The following is a 13,001-nucleotide window of genomic DNA, read 5'->3' on the forward strand; positions in this document are numbered from 1 at the left end:
AAAAATAATAATATGCTTTGACAATGTTCCTAACACTCCACTTAATGTATGGCAAATTTAATATCTGCACCTAAACCAGCGATGGCGGCAACAAAGCAGTGCTTTCCTGCTCCAAAGTATGCTCCAAGAAATAAAAAGGCACTTCCATCACTGACCAAGGTAAATGTGTGCCTGTACCGCTTTGTCTAAGGATGAAATATCTGTAATTTTCGGCAGCATTGTCATAGAGCTCAGCCCCATTCATGCTATTTGTAGTGTACACGTATCCTGAAGGAGTATGGCCACTAGCGTGGGTTCGGTATTAGCGAGCCGCAGGGCTCGCGTTAACCGCTGCCTCTGTACACGCACGTTCGGACAGCTATGGTGCCGAGGAAAGCGTGGCAAGAACACGATACTGCTCTCAACAGGTCGCAACACTTTATAGCCTGCGGCAACCCAAAACTCAGTACAGAGCTTGTTACAACAGGGGTGGCGAGAAAGCAAATAGGCTTATCCATGCCACAGGCGAGAAGTACTACACAGGGTGCTGCGAGCACGCCTCCGTGGGAATTCACAAGGACACCAGGACAAACAGGGCTCGATCGCCTAAGCGAGGGCAAAACTCCGCTCTCATTAGCTTCGAGAGATGCGGGTCAGCGTAGTACGACCACGCGCGAGGACACCGCACCGCTCTTCGGCTTAGCATTTGAAAGAGACGGCACAAGGTGAGCATTCACCGCGGGCGCAAAGCGCCGTTGGAGAAGTCGAATGAGCCACAAACAATCGGAGCCGACGGACTGGAAAAATATGCGTGCTCACCCTATGTTGTCCCAGAGAGATTCTGACTCGCTCCCGGCGTGCATGCACGAAATGTCCCGAGAGACTTTGTGCTCAGCGCCACAGTCGACATCCGCTACCTGATGAGAGGGGCCAATCGTCACTCTGCTCCCCCAGGGCGACAGACCGCAGAGGAGGGGAGAGTCATGTCAGGACATGAGAACGGCAGAAACAGGCGGCAGAGCCTGTGCAATGGCGGCGGGCTAGCCTCAGTTCCCACACATTGTTACAGCTGTTGAGAAGAGTTGGCAATGGCACTACTTTTTTTTTCATTGGATGGCAAGATAGGGTGCAATCGTGGAGCGATTATATTCCTTTTTTTCTATGCTTTTTGCCGTCATTAGCCGTCTGCCATTAGTTGAAGCGCACCTCGTGCGCGCTTCAACCATTCGCCGCAACTAATAGCGGCAAAAAGCATAGAAAAAAAAAGGAATAGAATCTTTCCGCGATTTCACTCTTGGTTACAGAGCATAGAAACTACTGTGTTGTCGTTCAGCAGCATATTTGCCTTCGGCCTTTACGAAACAAAATCGTTTCCGGTATGAAAACAGAAACTATACTCCCCACATTGCTTTCGTTCCATGATTTTAATTGTTGGCAGACGGCACCCTTCGTCGCTCTTCTCCTCCTAAGTGTCTATGTTATGGTCAGACGCGACAATGAAAACCTCAACGAGCTCTCGCATATTCACAGCAGCATGTGTGGCAGCCTTGTGGGTCTCAAATAACTGGAATAAAAAGTGAATTCTTTTAAAGAAAATAGCTGGTTCAATCTCTGAGACACCGCACAACATTAGGTACTTGTGCGATCTCATCATACTATAAAAAGTACATCCATATTTGATTACACCTCTGAGCAAAATGATGAGCTCTTTACACTTCTTGTGCTGTGCAGGGATTATTTTGTTCTTGCTTGAGCACAAGCAATCATTTTTTTTTTTTTTCAACGTATAAATTGTGAAGCCTGAAACAAATTTAGGAAATGGTAGTACTGACCATGTGTGTTTGATGGACTCTTGTTGTTTTAATGTTTAACGAATCATAGAAATGGAAAAACAGGACAGAGTCAATATGCCAAGTTATCATTATCTTGCTGCATCCCTTGGCATCCAATATTTTAACGAGCAAAATCAGATTATTGTGTTATATACTTTTTATTCCCAAATAAGAATGTGTACATTGTTAAGTACACTGGTGTATAATGGGTAAAGGGCAAGTCCATATACAGTGAACTGCAGATATAATGACTGGTTATCGTGGCACTCTTGATTTCATCATAACGGGGCTCAACTGTTATTATTTAACATGCCTAGCATTTTAGAAAGGCATTTTTGGATTAAAATACGTTTTCTTGGTCCCTTATCAAGAATTTGGTGCTTTACACGTCCACAGATGTTTTGTTTGTGTAATTACCATATAACGTGCAATATAGGTCGACCCCCTTATCTTAATAGCAAGAAAAGAAAAACACAGAACTGTTCTTCACGACTTTATTCAGTCCTCAGGCTTTATTCAGTCCTCCGAACTGTTGTAGTTTTCCACCGAGGACGACTGCTTTTCACTAGCCAACTCCCACAACAGGTTGTCTGCGGTGCCAACGAGAGCATTGCTGATGTAGCACTTTTTAAATGTGTGCCCCTCTCTTTCTTTAGGCAGAGACCTCCATGCCTTGGAGACCCAAGCACAAACTATCATGAGAGGTGGCCTGTGCAGCCAGCCTGTCGGGGTACGCTGGTTGTCGCCAGCCATCAATTCATTGTGTAAGGAGGTTTATTGGGCGAGTCTAACGGACAGGCGGAAGATTGGTGATAGCCACATGATGAGGAAGATGATGGTGCTCAAGCACCGATCTCATAGTGCCTTTCTCTGTGACGATGCTTGTTGTTCCCTGGTGTTGTCATCATTCCTTCATTATCATTGCCCCCGGCGAAAAAGATGAAGCCATCCTGGTGATCTAACAGTTGGTAATGAGCGGGTCAAAGTACGGATGGCTTCAATTCGTTTACGTGAACAATATCGTGTCCATGCTGACAATGGTCAACCGAGCGGCGTAAGCGGTTAGATGGCGTTATTCACGGGCGATGTGCACTCTACCGTGCAGTATTGACCATAGTAATTTGAAAGTAGCTTGGTAGACAAACCAGGTGCACATGGTGGTACATACAGCCATACAAGTGTTCCAGGTGCCAACTTCGCGGCAGGAGGGTGGTCTTCATCGCCGGCCTCATTTTGGCATTGCTGATCAATCGTAGTAAACTGCTTTGCTAGTTAGCGGCATTCTTCGGCGTGACAAGCGGCTTCGGACACAGTCGTGCACTCAGATGCATCTGGTGTGTATGGCAGCAAAGTGTCGATTGTGTGCGATGGTTGATGTCCGTATAGAAGGAAGAATGGGGAAAAGCCTGTGGTGACTTGGGTAGCGGTGCTGTACACGTAGGTCGCAAACGGAAGTACCAGGTCCCAGTTCGTTTGGTCAGATGCAACATGCATCGCTAGCATGTCACCCAGGGTCTGATTAAAGGGCTCAGTGAAACTATTCGTCTGAGGGTGGTAAGCAGTACTCATTCAGTGTACAATATGGCACTGGTGGAGAAGTGCTTGAATTACGTCGGACAAATACACGGCCCCAGTCACTGAGGAGTTCGCGAGGAGGGCCGTGACATAGCCCAAAACGGTTGAGGATGAAAGCTGCGACGTCCTGAGCAGTCGCCGTAGGAAGAGCAGCAGTTTCCGCATACCGTGTCAAGCGATCCACAGCAAAGATAACCGACCGGTTACCTGTTGTGGTCAATGGCAGTGGTCCATAAAGGTGAATTCTGACGCGATTGAATGGGCGGTCGGGGCATGCAAGCAACTGTAGTGGAGCTGCTCCTGGATGCGGTGGCTGCATTCATCGCTGACACTCGTGGCAGCTGCAAATAAACTGTCAAACAAAGGTAAGCAGCCCACACCAGTAGTACCGCTTCCGCAAACAATCGTACGTTTTGAAGACACTGGCATGACCGCATTGTGGGTCAGAGTGAAATGATGCACAGATTGTAGAGCGCAGCTTTCGGAAAATAACGAGCAGCCACTTCCTGCCGTCAGGTGAGTAATTGCGCCGGTGCAAGAGGCTTTCTCGAATGGTGAAGTGCGAAGCGTGGCGTCGCATTGCTCGAGTGGTTGGACGTGTTGGTAGTCCAGATAAAACGTCCAGAAGCGAAGTTATCCATGGATCGTCGCGCTGTGCAGAGGACATTGTGTCAATGTCAAAAGCTGACAGTGTGTATTCTATAGAGGATATGGAGGCAGCCTCAGTGGACAGTGGTGATTGCGAGAGCGCATTAGCATTGGCATGATGGCGGCCAGAACGGTTCACGACGCGGATGTCATACTCTTGAAGTCGCAGAGCCCAACGAGCAAGGCAACCTGATAGATCCTTCAGTGATGACAACCAACATAAGGCATGATGGTCTGTAACTACAGCAAACGTGTGGCCATATAAGTATGGGGGAAACTTGACAAGTGCCCAAAGTATGGCCAAGCACTCTTTTTCGGTAACACTGTAGTTTACCTCAGCCTTGGTAACCGTTCTGCTGGCGTAGGCGATGACATACTCAGGGGATCCAGGCTTGCGTTGAGCAAGAACTGCACCAAGACCGACACCGCTGGCGTCTGTATGGATCTCAGTTGCAGCCGTGGGATCATAGTGGCGCAATACAGGCGGTGATGTCAGGAGAAGGCGAAGAGTGGTAAATGTGTGATCACACTCGGAAGACCATGACGAGACGTCGTTGGCGCTGCTTAAAAGTTGGGTCAAAGGAGCCATTATGGGGGCAAAGTTGCGCACAAACCGACGAAAGTAGGAGCATAATGCTATGAGGCTGCGTAACTGCTTTACAGTCCTCGGTTTGGGGAATTCAGTGACAGCGCGTAGTTTAAGTTTACCGGGTCAGGAAGAATGCCGTCCTTTGATACGACGTGACCGAGAATGGTGAGCTTCCGAGCTGCAAAGTGGCATTTCTTGAGATTCAGTTGGAGCTGAACATTCTTGAGACACCTGAGGACATGTTTCAGGCGTACAAGGTGTGTTGCGAAATCGGGAGCAAAGACAACGATATTGCGAGCTAGCAGAGACATATGTTTCATTTCAAACCTTGCAGAACCGAGTCCATCATGCACTCGAGTGTGGCTGGCGCATTGCAGAGGCTGAAGGGCATGACATTGAACTCATATAGCCCATCCGGCATCACAAAGGCTGTTTTTGGACGATCGGCATCTGCTAAGGGCACCTGTCGATATCCTGAACGCAAATCTATTGAAGAAAAAAACTCGGCACTTTGTAAGCAATTAAGGGCGTCATCAATTCTGGGCAAAGCTTATACGTCTTTGCGAGCAATCTTACTTAAGCGGCTGTAATCCACGCAGAAGCAAACTGAACCGTTCTTCTTGACAAGAACGACCGGTGATGCCCATGAACTTTGGGAAGGTTGGATAACGCCGCGCTTGAGCATATTGTCGACCTGCTCGGTGATAACGTGACATTCGTGGGTGAAAACATGATATGGTCGTTGTCGTACTGGCTTGTTGGAGCCTGTGTCGATGTAGTGGAAAAAACTGGAAGTTCAGCCAATGGTAGGTTGAGTGACATCGAAGGATTCACGAAACTGGTAGAGCAGCTGGAGAAGCTCGAAGGGTTCAGATGGCGATAGTCCGTCGGCGATCGATGAATTGAAAACCTCGGAGGATGGTAAATTGGAAAAGTTGTGGGCACTGATGGCGTCGTAGTCTCCGGCACAATCTGGCGGCATGGTAAAAATTGGTTTTTTGTCAATGACATGTACATGTCCAAGAGATTCACCTTAAAATAGTTCTACGAGATACGGAAGGGGATTGATGAGGCAGAGAGCACTGTTTTCTTCAGAAATAGAGAGGGTTGAATAAGGCAGAAGAAGTGATTTTCGACTAAGGAAGAGGCTTGACGGTTCTAAGACTGCAGCTTCATCCCTAATGTCGTCGCATAACACGGGTAGCAACACAGCTGCTGTCAGAGGAATTTTAGTGCCTTTTTTTGTTTGTGTACGGCGGGCTGATTGTGGTCAGTTGGTTGGTCGTAAAACGGGAAGAGTCCATGTTCAGATCTTGCACAATCAATAACGGCGTGGTTACGCGATAAAAAAATACCAAGTATGATGTCATGTGAGCATGATACGAGAACAATAAACTCAGCAGTGTAGTGATCCTTCGCAATGATCAGTCGGGCAGTACAGGCGGCTATAGGTCGAACTGGTTCCCCATTCGCTGTTTGCAAGGACATCATATCAAGAGGCGTAGTCACTTTTCGGAGCTTGCGGCAAAGTTTGGCATATATCACGGAAACGGCACCGCCGGTATCATCAAGAAGAGCATGTGCACGAGTACCTTCTACAAAGACTTAGACAATATTCGACGACAATGTTTGAGGACTTGAGCATTTCAACAGCGCAGTTCTTGCCTCCTGAACTGTGGCGGCTAGTTTCCCTGTTTAGAAGCTGGTCGACGACACATGGTTGACAGGGAGATACAACGGGGTGAAGGTGAGCGACTAGACACAGTTCGCAGATATTCCTGTGAAGATGCGCTTGACTGAGAATCCGAATTTTCCAGACGAGATGGAGGAAGGTTCATGAAGCTGCTCTGTGTCTGGGCGTCTGTGTATCCCGGCATGCAATGACGGTAGTATTGGACGACATGACCAGAACCACAACATGCAAAACAGATGGGCCGGTGATCGCGCGTTTTCCAGGCATTTGCGGCGAGAGGAGCAGCTCATGTGGCAGACGGGTAAGTTGAGGCTGGGGTAGCAATAGGAAGAGCCCATGCGTTGGACGGCTGAGTCGCGGCTGGATTATGCAGCAGTCTCTGGAACAACCAGGGCTGGTGTAGCTGCTGGCGCTTTAGTGCCTCAGCGTAAGTAAGAGGCACGGTGACGGGGTGCTGCTGAAAGGGCACCAGCATAGCCTCAGAAATCTGCTCCTGGACCACTTGTCACAGCATGGGAGCCAATGGTGGTGGGTGTCGCTGCGGCTGCTGCTGCCAGAGCTCCTGGCGTTGAGCAAAAGGCAGTAGAGAAAGCTACCGAGCCACTTCCTCTCGCACGAAGTCTTTCATTTGTGCGAGAAGGTTTGTCTGGTCAGCCATGACATCCAGTGCGGTCACTGGCTGGATCGTCTGGGATGAACGCCACGTCTGAGCTCGTTGCGTCCTCAATCCATCATAGCTCATAATTGAAAATTTTGTTGAAGCGCACTAAAAAACGAACAGACAGAAGAGGCAATTCGTCCGTTTTTAGTGCGCTTCAACAAAATTTTCAATTATGAACGTAATCCAACTGGCCCAACTTGCCATCTTGCTGCAATATATTTCATCATAGCTCTTACACAAACTCACCACTCCAGTCACAGTGCTAGAAGACTTCGTGAGGAACATCTGGAAAACATCATCGTCGACGCCCTTGATAATGTGCTGTATCTTGGCACTCTCGCTCATGGAGGCATCGACGTGCCGGCAGAGATCGATGACATATTTTATAAATGAGGTGAAAGATTAACCTGGCTCCTGTGCCCGTGTGTGCAGACATTGTTCGGCACGTAGCTTCTTTAAGGCAGGGCGACCAAAAACAGCAGATATCGTCTCCTAGAAGGCGGACCAGTTCGCAAACTCGGTTTCATGGTTCGTATACCACAGCTTCGCCAGGTTGATGAGATAAAAATTGACAGTGCCTAACTTAGCAGCATCATCCCACCTGTTGGGTCCACTGACTTTCTCGTATGACGACAGCCAGTCCTCGACATCCTGGTCTTCGGTGCCCACAAAGATCGGGGGTGTCTCACTGGTGAACTGGGCCGGGACAAATAGCGGCCGCGAGAGGTACTATCTGTTGGGCAGCGTCAACTTGCATGGCCAACGGCAGGGTGCAAGATCGGAGTTCCAGGGCGTAGGCGATGTGGTTACCCAGAACGATCCACCAAATGTAAGGAGGTTTATTGGGCGAGTCTAACGGACAGGCGGAAGATTGGTGATAGCCACAATATTAGCAAGATAGTGGTGCTCGGGCACCAATCTCGCGGTGCCTTTCTCTGTGATGATGCTTGTTGTTCCCTGGTATTGTCATCATTCCTCCATTATAATTGTAAAATGCAAGGACACGCTCTTTAAACGGCTTGATAGGACGTCATCCCTCCCAAAATGGCGACAATACCGGTCTCTTTACTAATGCCACCAAATGCTCGTGAAATACGTCCTACACAGGCATGTTCCGGTGCTGCAAGAGGGCTTTGGTTCCCCATTGTGTGGATCCACTCGCGCATGTACTCCTTCTCGTTCCTGCAGACGATGACATCCCATGAGAAGGCCTCCTTCAGCAGTGTGATGCTCTTAGAAATAATGAACGGTGGCAACTTTCAGTGGCCGTGCAGGAAAGCATCATGGTGAAGCACGAATGCCCACTTCCAGTCAACAACAGCTTTGCCTTCTTTGCCCCGCTTTCACATTGTTCTGGACGACGGTATGTCATACCACACCGGCGTTTCGTCGGTGTTGCCTATCTGGCCTAACATGTAGTCATGCTGCCGTTGAAGGCTATTCACGTAGAGTTGAATCTCTATCAACTTGTCCTTGTACATTCTTACAGCTTCTGGCAGATTGACGTGCGTTGTCGAAGGGAAAACCCTTTGCTTAGCATGAAGCGAAGAACCCAAAAATAGACCCCTTGAATTCTTTTCTCGTCTGACCGGCTTCACAGGAGAGCTCGACCGCTTTTGTGCGAATGAGCTCCGCACTCTCTGGCAGGTACCTGGTGCGGTTCTCGTGGATGAAATTCGCCATTTTGTCCTCGAGTATTGAGTACACAGCTCAGCAACTAAGAAACGTCTTCCGGACATTACACATCAACAATTTCGAATTCTGGTTGCACTAGTACCTGGCGCTTTTCTCAGACACTCCGAACTGCCACTGCATCGACATGTTGTCATTCACTTCTAGGAATTCAATAACTTTTTTTTTAATGCGGTGGTGAACTGGCACCGCGTCCCGGTATTCTTAGCTGGCCGCAGAGCTAGGTCGCCACTCGCTAGGAACACTAATTGAACAAGAAAAGAAAAATGGCTTGGGCGTGGGCTCATGGTGTCGATGTCAATGCTGATGCCAAAGACATAGAGTTAATATACAAACTCTAGAGGAAAAGCTATAACCACTCAAGCTCTGACACCGTGGAACATCGTCATTGTTGCCATTACAATACTTGAAAGAAGCGCTAAATATATTAGTTTAAAACACTCAAATTCTCCCTGTGTAAATCATAAAGAAGTGTGTTCACACATTATAAACAAACTGAAATTGCGTGATGTTTATATCAACTACTTTTACGAAATATACAATGCTCACTTATGTAATTTTCTATGCACCGAAAAAAGCATTTGTAGGTTTGATTACTAGATGGTGCCGCCATCCTTGTACCATATTAACATTTGTGAGCGGGGTCGTGCAGTCGATTCTGCCAGCTTGCTTGCGCCTCATCGTCCGTGTTTCTTGTTGCCATGAGCCAACAACTCGACTTTATGTGACAGTCTCTCATTGCGATGCAACAGAGATACATGAAATAGAACGAAAAATGACAGGGGTTATTGCAGCATGCAGTGGCAAGTGTGAGCGTACACGAAAGCTGAGTATCGTTCCATCATGGTGTTACCTGAGTGGTTACAGGTTGCAATGCATGGGGCCTATGGGCAGCTTTTTCTCTAGAGTCGCTGGCCCATGAAGCACCTGACGCTCCCTGTTGCCAGACGATCACTCGGTTTGTGCCAAGGGTCAGTATATAGGTCGAGGGGCGACTTTCTAGTGATATATTTTCAGAAAAAATTTCAATCTAGGTGAGTTGTTAATTAAGCAATGCACTTTTCTTGTTGTCACAACAGGTTGGTGACATGGTAGCAGCCTTGGCACGTGGCCCTGATGATGATGAGAACTGGATCTTAGCAGAAGTGCTTCACTACAGTCATGGCAGTGCCAAGTATGAGGTGGACGATATTGACGAAGAACAGAAGGAACGGCACACACTCAGCCGTCGCAGAGTTGTTCCCCTACCGCTTCAACGAGCCAATCCCCTGACCGACCCCTCGGCACTGTTTGCTAAGGGAACACTTGTGATGGCGTTGTATCCGCAGACTACCTGCTTCTATCGGGCGCTGGTCCACGAGCCTCCCAGTGGTCCCCAAGACGACTATCTTGTGCTCTTTGAAGATTCCTCTTACCCAGAAGGCTACTCGCCCCCACTTGCAGTGGCACAACGATATGTCATCTGTTGCAAAGAGATGCGTAAGAAGTAGTTCAGAGCTGTGCAGGCAATGACGTCCGCAGTGTTTGCTGCAGTGGAGGGATACACAAAATCTCCGAGAGATTGGCTTTTTTTTTAAAGCAAGGGTAGATTTTGTCCCATTGTAAAAGAAGACATCTGTAAGAGTGAAGTTTAGTCATGCTGGTGAATGAAAAATCCTTCGCACCAAGTGTTCTTAGGGATGTATAAGCTGGGATCGGCCTTACATCCGCATGGTGGTTGCCCCATTCATGATTGCACACCTCTGTGTTATCTCTTACAATGTGATTTTTATTTTGTGAAGTTCCATTGTGATAGGTGATGTCTGAGAAACTCCCCCAAACCTTGTGATGCAGTATTAATAATCTTCGCTTATTGTCATTTGTCTCCATTGTGACTTACAGACCACAACTATCGACAGACACTCAGTGGATTTCACGCTTGATGGTTGCTCCATCAAGCGTGAAATGTTCTCTTTGAAGGATGCTCGCCAGTCACGGCCCCGTCCGTGATAATCTCTGACCATCTCCCATCTTTCTTATGCTCCTTATTTCTTTATTTTCCTCGCGTCTCTCATATGGTTGGTTTGGGACGTTAAACCCGACACATCAATCGATCTTTATTTTCCTCCTCATCCCTTCCTTGTCCTCCACTGCTAAGGTGTCCTCCTTTGAGAGAGACAATTGCTTGATAGACTTTTCATTTCCTCTTTTAAATTCTTTTAAATCACCCCCTCCCCCCGACCACGACTATCACCGCTGTAGGAAAAATAAGGGCCACATTGCCTTGCATTTTAGAGATCGTAGCTGTGTGTTAAATGAGAGGGTGTTGTGCAAACTGAAAAAGCAAGTTAACTCAGGAAATTATACCAGCAGCACAGCTTTAAATATAAAAAAAAATTTTCATCAGTAACCATTTGGTTGCCACGTCTGACGCAAACAAAACAAGGCTTTTCTGCAACATTATGTGTCGATGTTGGATAACGCGCATATCTTCTATTTCTGCTTAGGCAACATGAATGCTATTGTATGACTTAATTATTTAAATTGTTGCATTCTATCCTTTTATTATGTTTTTCTTATAGCAATTCAACACACGTACTGAGCCACATTTAAGCTTCTTCACTAGCAATAGACAGCGGTTGAAGTTGAGTGCTAAGGTTTATTGATCTTACATTTTGTATAGTGTTTGTTTCTTGGCAACATTGTAGTAGCTTCGGAGCCTCTAAATCAGTTTGCATGAAATAATAATTGTGGTGAGCAAGTCTTAGATATGAAACAATAAATGAGATACTATTCTGTCATTAAAATGGGTCAAAAATATAATTGTGAGGGACACTAAAAAGCTAGTCTCCTGCAGGTGAGTGTAAATGAACAAAAAGCATGATTAGTGTCATTTTTGTCTCCTTGTGCTTACCATTTTTACTACTTGACACGAGCTCCCCCCCCCCCCCCCCCCCCCCCCGAAGTGATTACTTTAAACTCTTTTAAGAAACATCTTGCTTCAAGGCTAAATTTACTTCAGTGCATTGGATGCCTGTGAGATATCACAGATCTCGGCCATATGCACTGTGTCGTAGTACATTGCAATGTTCTTCTGCACGTAAGTTGCAAGAAATGGAACAGCTTGGTGCATGGATGCAATTGGGCACTGCTAGTACATGATTGGTACACACTTCTCTACGTGTTCTTCCCCTTCACTGACAATAAGATTCAGGGTGCATCGTTTTTGAGAAGTCTCGAGGTTTTTAAAATCAGGTGTAAATTAAGCAAAAACATTGTGTTCTTCAATATAGGATCTCTAGCATCAATAGCTAAAATGAATTGGCATTTTTTACAAGCAGTCACTTCACCGATTATGCATGCCCCAAGAAAAGGGCCAATATCATTTAAAATAGACCTTGCTCATCACACCTTCGGCAATGCCAGTGCCCCCGAATGCATTCAGAACTAGACGGTGTCGAATTCCAACAGTGCTAGTAGTTATGACTGAATGCATATTTAGGGCTGTTGAGATGTAGTTACTGTTAAAACAAGGTCGTCTTCTTGTTTTCAAACCCTTAGCTTTTAACAAAAGAGAAAAATGAAGAGCACTCCTTTAATACACACCAAGGCTTAGAATTGTTCAGTGCATTTTGTAAAATAACTTCTGCCTTGAACAAATTATTCTACCTGCTTTGATATTTTTAGTAGGCTTGAGCGAGTGTCAAAAGCAATGTTGAAAACAACTTTCATATCTTGATTCTGAACTCTTGTCCTTTATGATGGCTGTGTAAAGCGAAACCAATAGAGCAAATAGGTTGTCTTTAATAAACATGAGAGAATGTCTCCTTGTAGGAAGCTACATATTTACGAGTGGAAAGGAAAGGTGGTAAGTATTGAGCACCATTGCACTGTCACTGCTGCCAGCTACCTGGAGTCTTCACAGAGCAGAGTAGGTTGCATTGCAATACTAGCGTTGCAGTGCTACTTGTGCACACAGCACGAAGGAGACAAAGCAATTTTCAACTCGGAAGCTTGGTGTTTATGGCTCGGTGCACATACTTAGATGGACTCGCCAAGCCAGAAACATTAAGAAAATGTTTGTTTTACTAAAGGAACTGTGCTCTTTATTCCATAAATTAGTTCTGTCCAGGCCATTCGCCTACATGTGTATTACCCGTATAGTTTTCTAAAATTAACTAGAGGGGACTCTGGTGCTACAATCGCTCAGCCAACATGAGAATAATAGGAAATACACAAATTTGCCCTGTCCTTGGGATTTCAGACATCGAAGGCTCTTGTGGCTTTGTTATTGTGTTTTGGTTCTGTTTTGGATAAAAGAATGATCTGTTGTAAACTTTCATGACCCGATTT

At 46.5% G+C, this 13,001-nt stretch overlaps 1 protein-coding gene across 4 annotated transcripts in view; it reads left to right on the plus strand.

Moving 5' to 3' along the window:
- Positions 1 to 12,473, plus strand: part of LOC142761632 (SAGA-associated factor 29-like) — a 34,081-nt gene extending 21,608 nt beyond the window's left edge. For all 4 annotated transcript variants that reach the window (XM_075885919.1, XM_075885917.1, XM_075885920.1 and 1 more), the window contains exon 5: positions 9,749 to 12,473. In XM_075885919.1, coding sequence (XP_075742034.1) covers positions 9,749 to 10,159 — 411 coding nt within the window. In that variant the 3' untranslated portion in view covers positions 10,160 to 12,473. The remainder of the gene's footprint in view (positions 1 to 9,748) is intronic.
- Positions 12,474 to 13,001: the final 528 nt, after the last annotated feature.

The sequence above is a fragment of the Rhipicephalus microplus genome, unplaced genomic scaffold (genome assembly GCF_043290135.1).
Source record: "Rhipicephalus microplus isolate Deutch F79 unplaced genomic scaffold, USDA_Rmic scaffold_464, whole genome shotgun sequence".
In the NCBI taxonomy this organism is placed as follows: domain Eukaryota; kingdom Metazoa; phylum Arthropoda; class Arachnida; order Ixodida; family Ixodidae; genus Rhipicephalus; species Rhipicephalus microplus.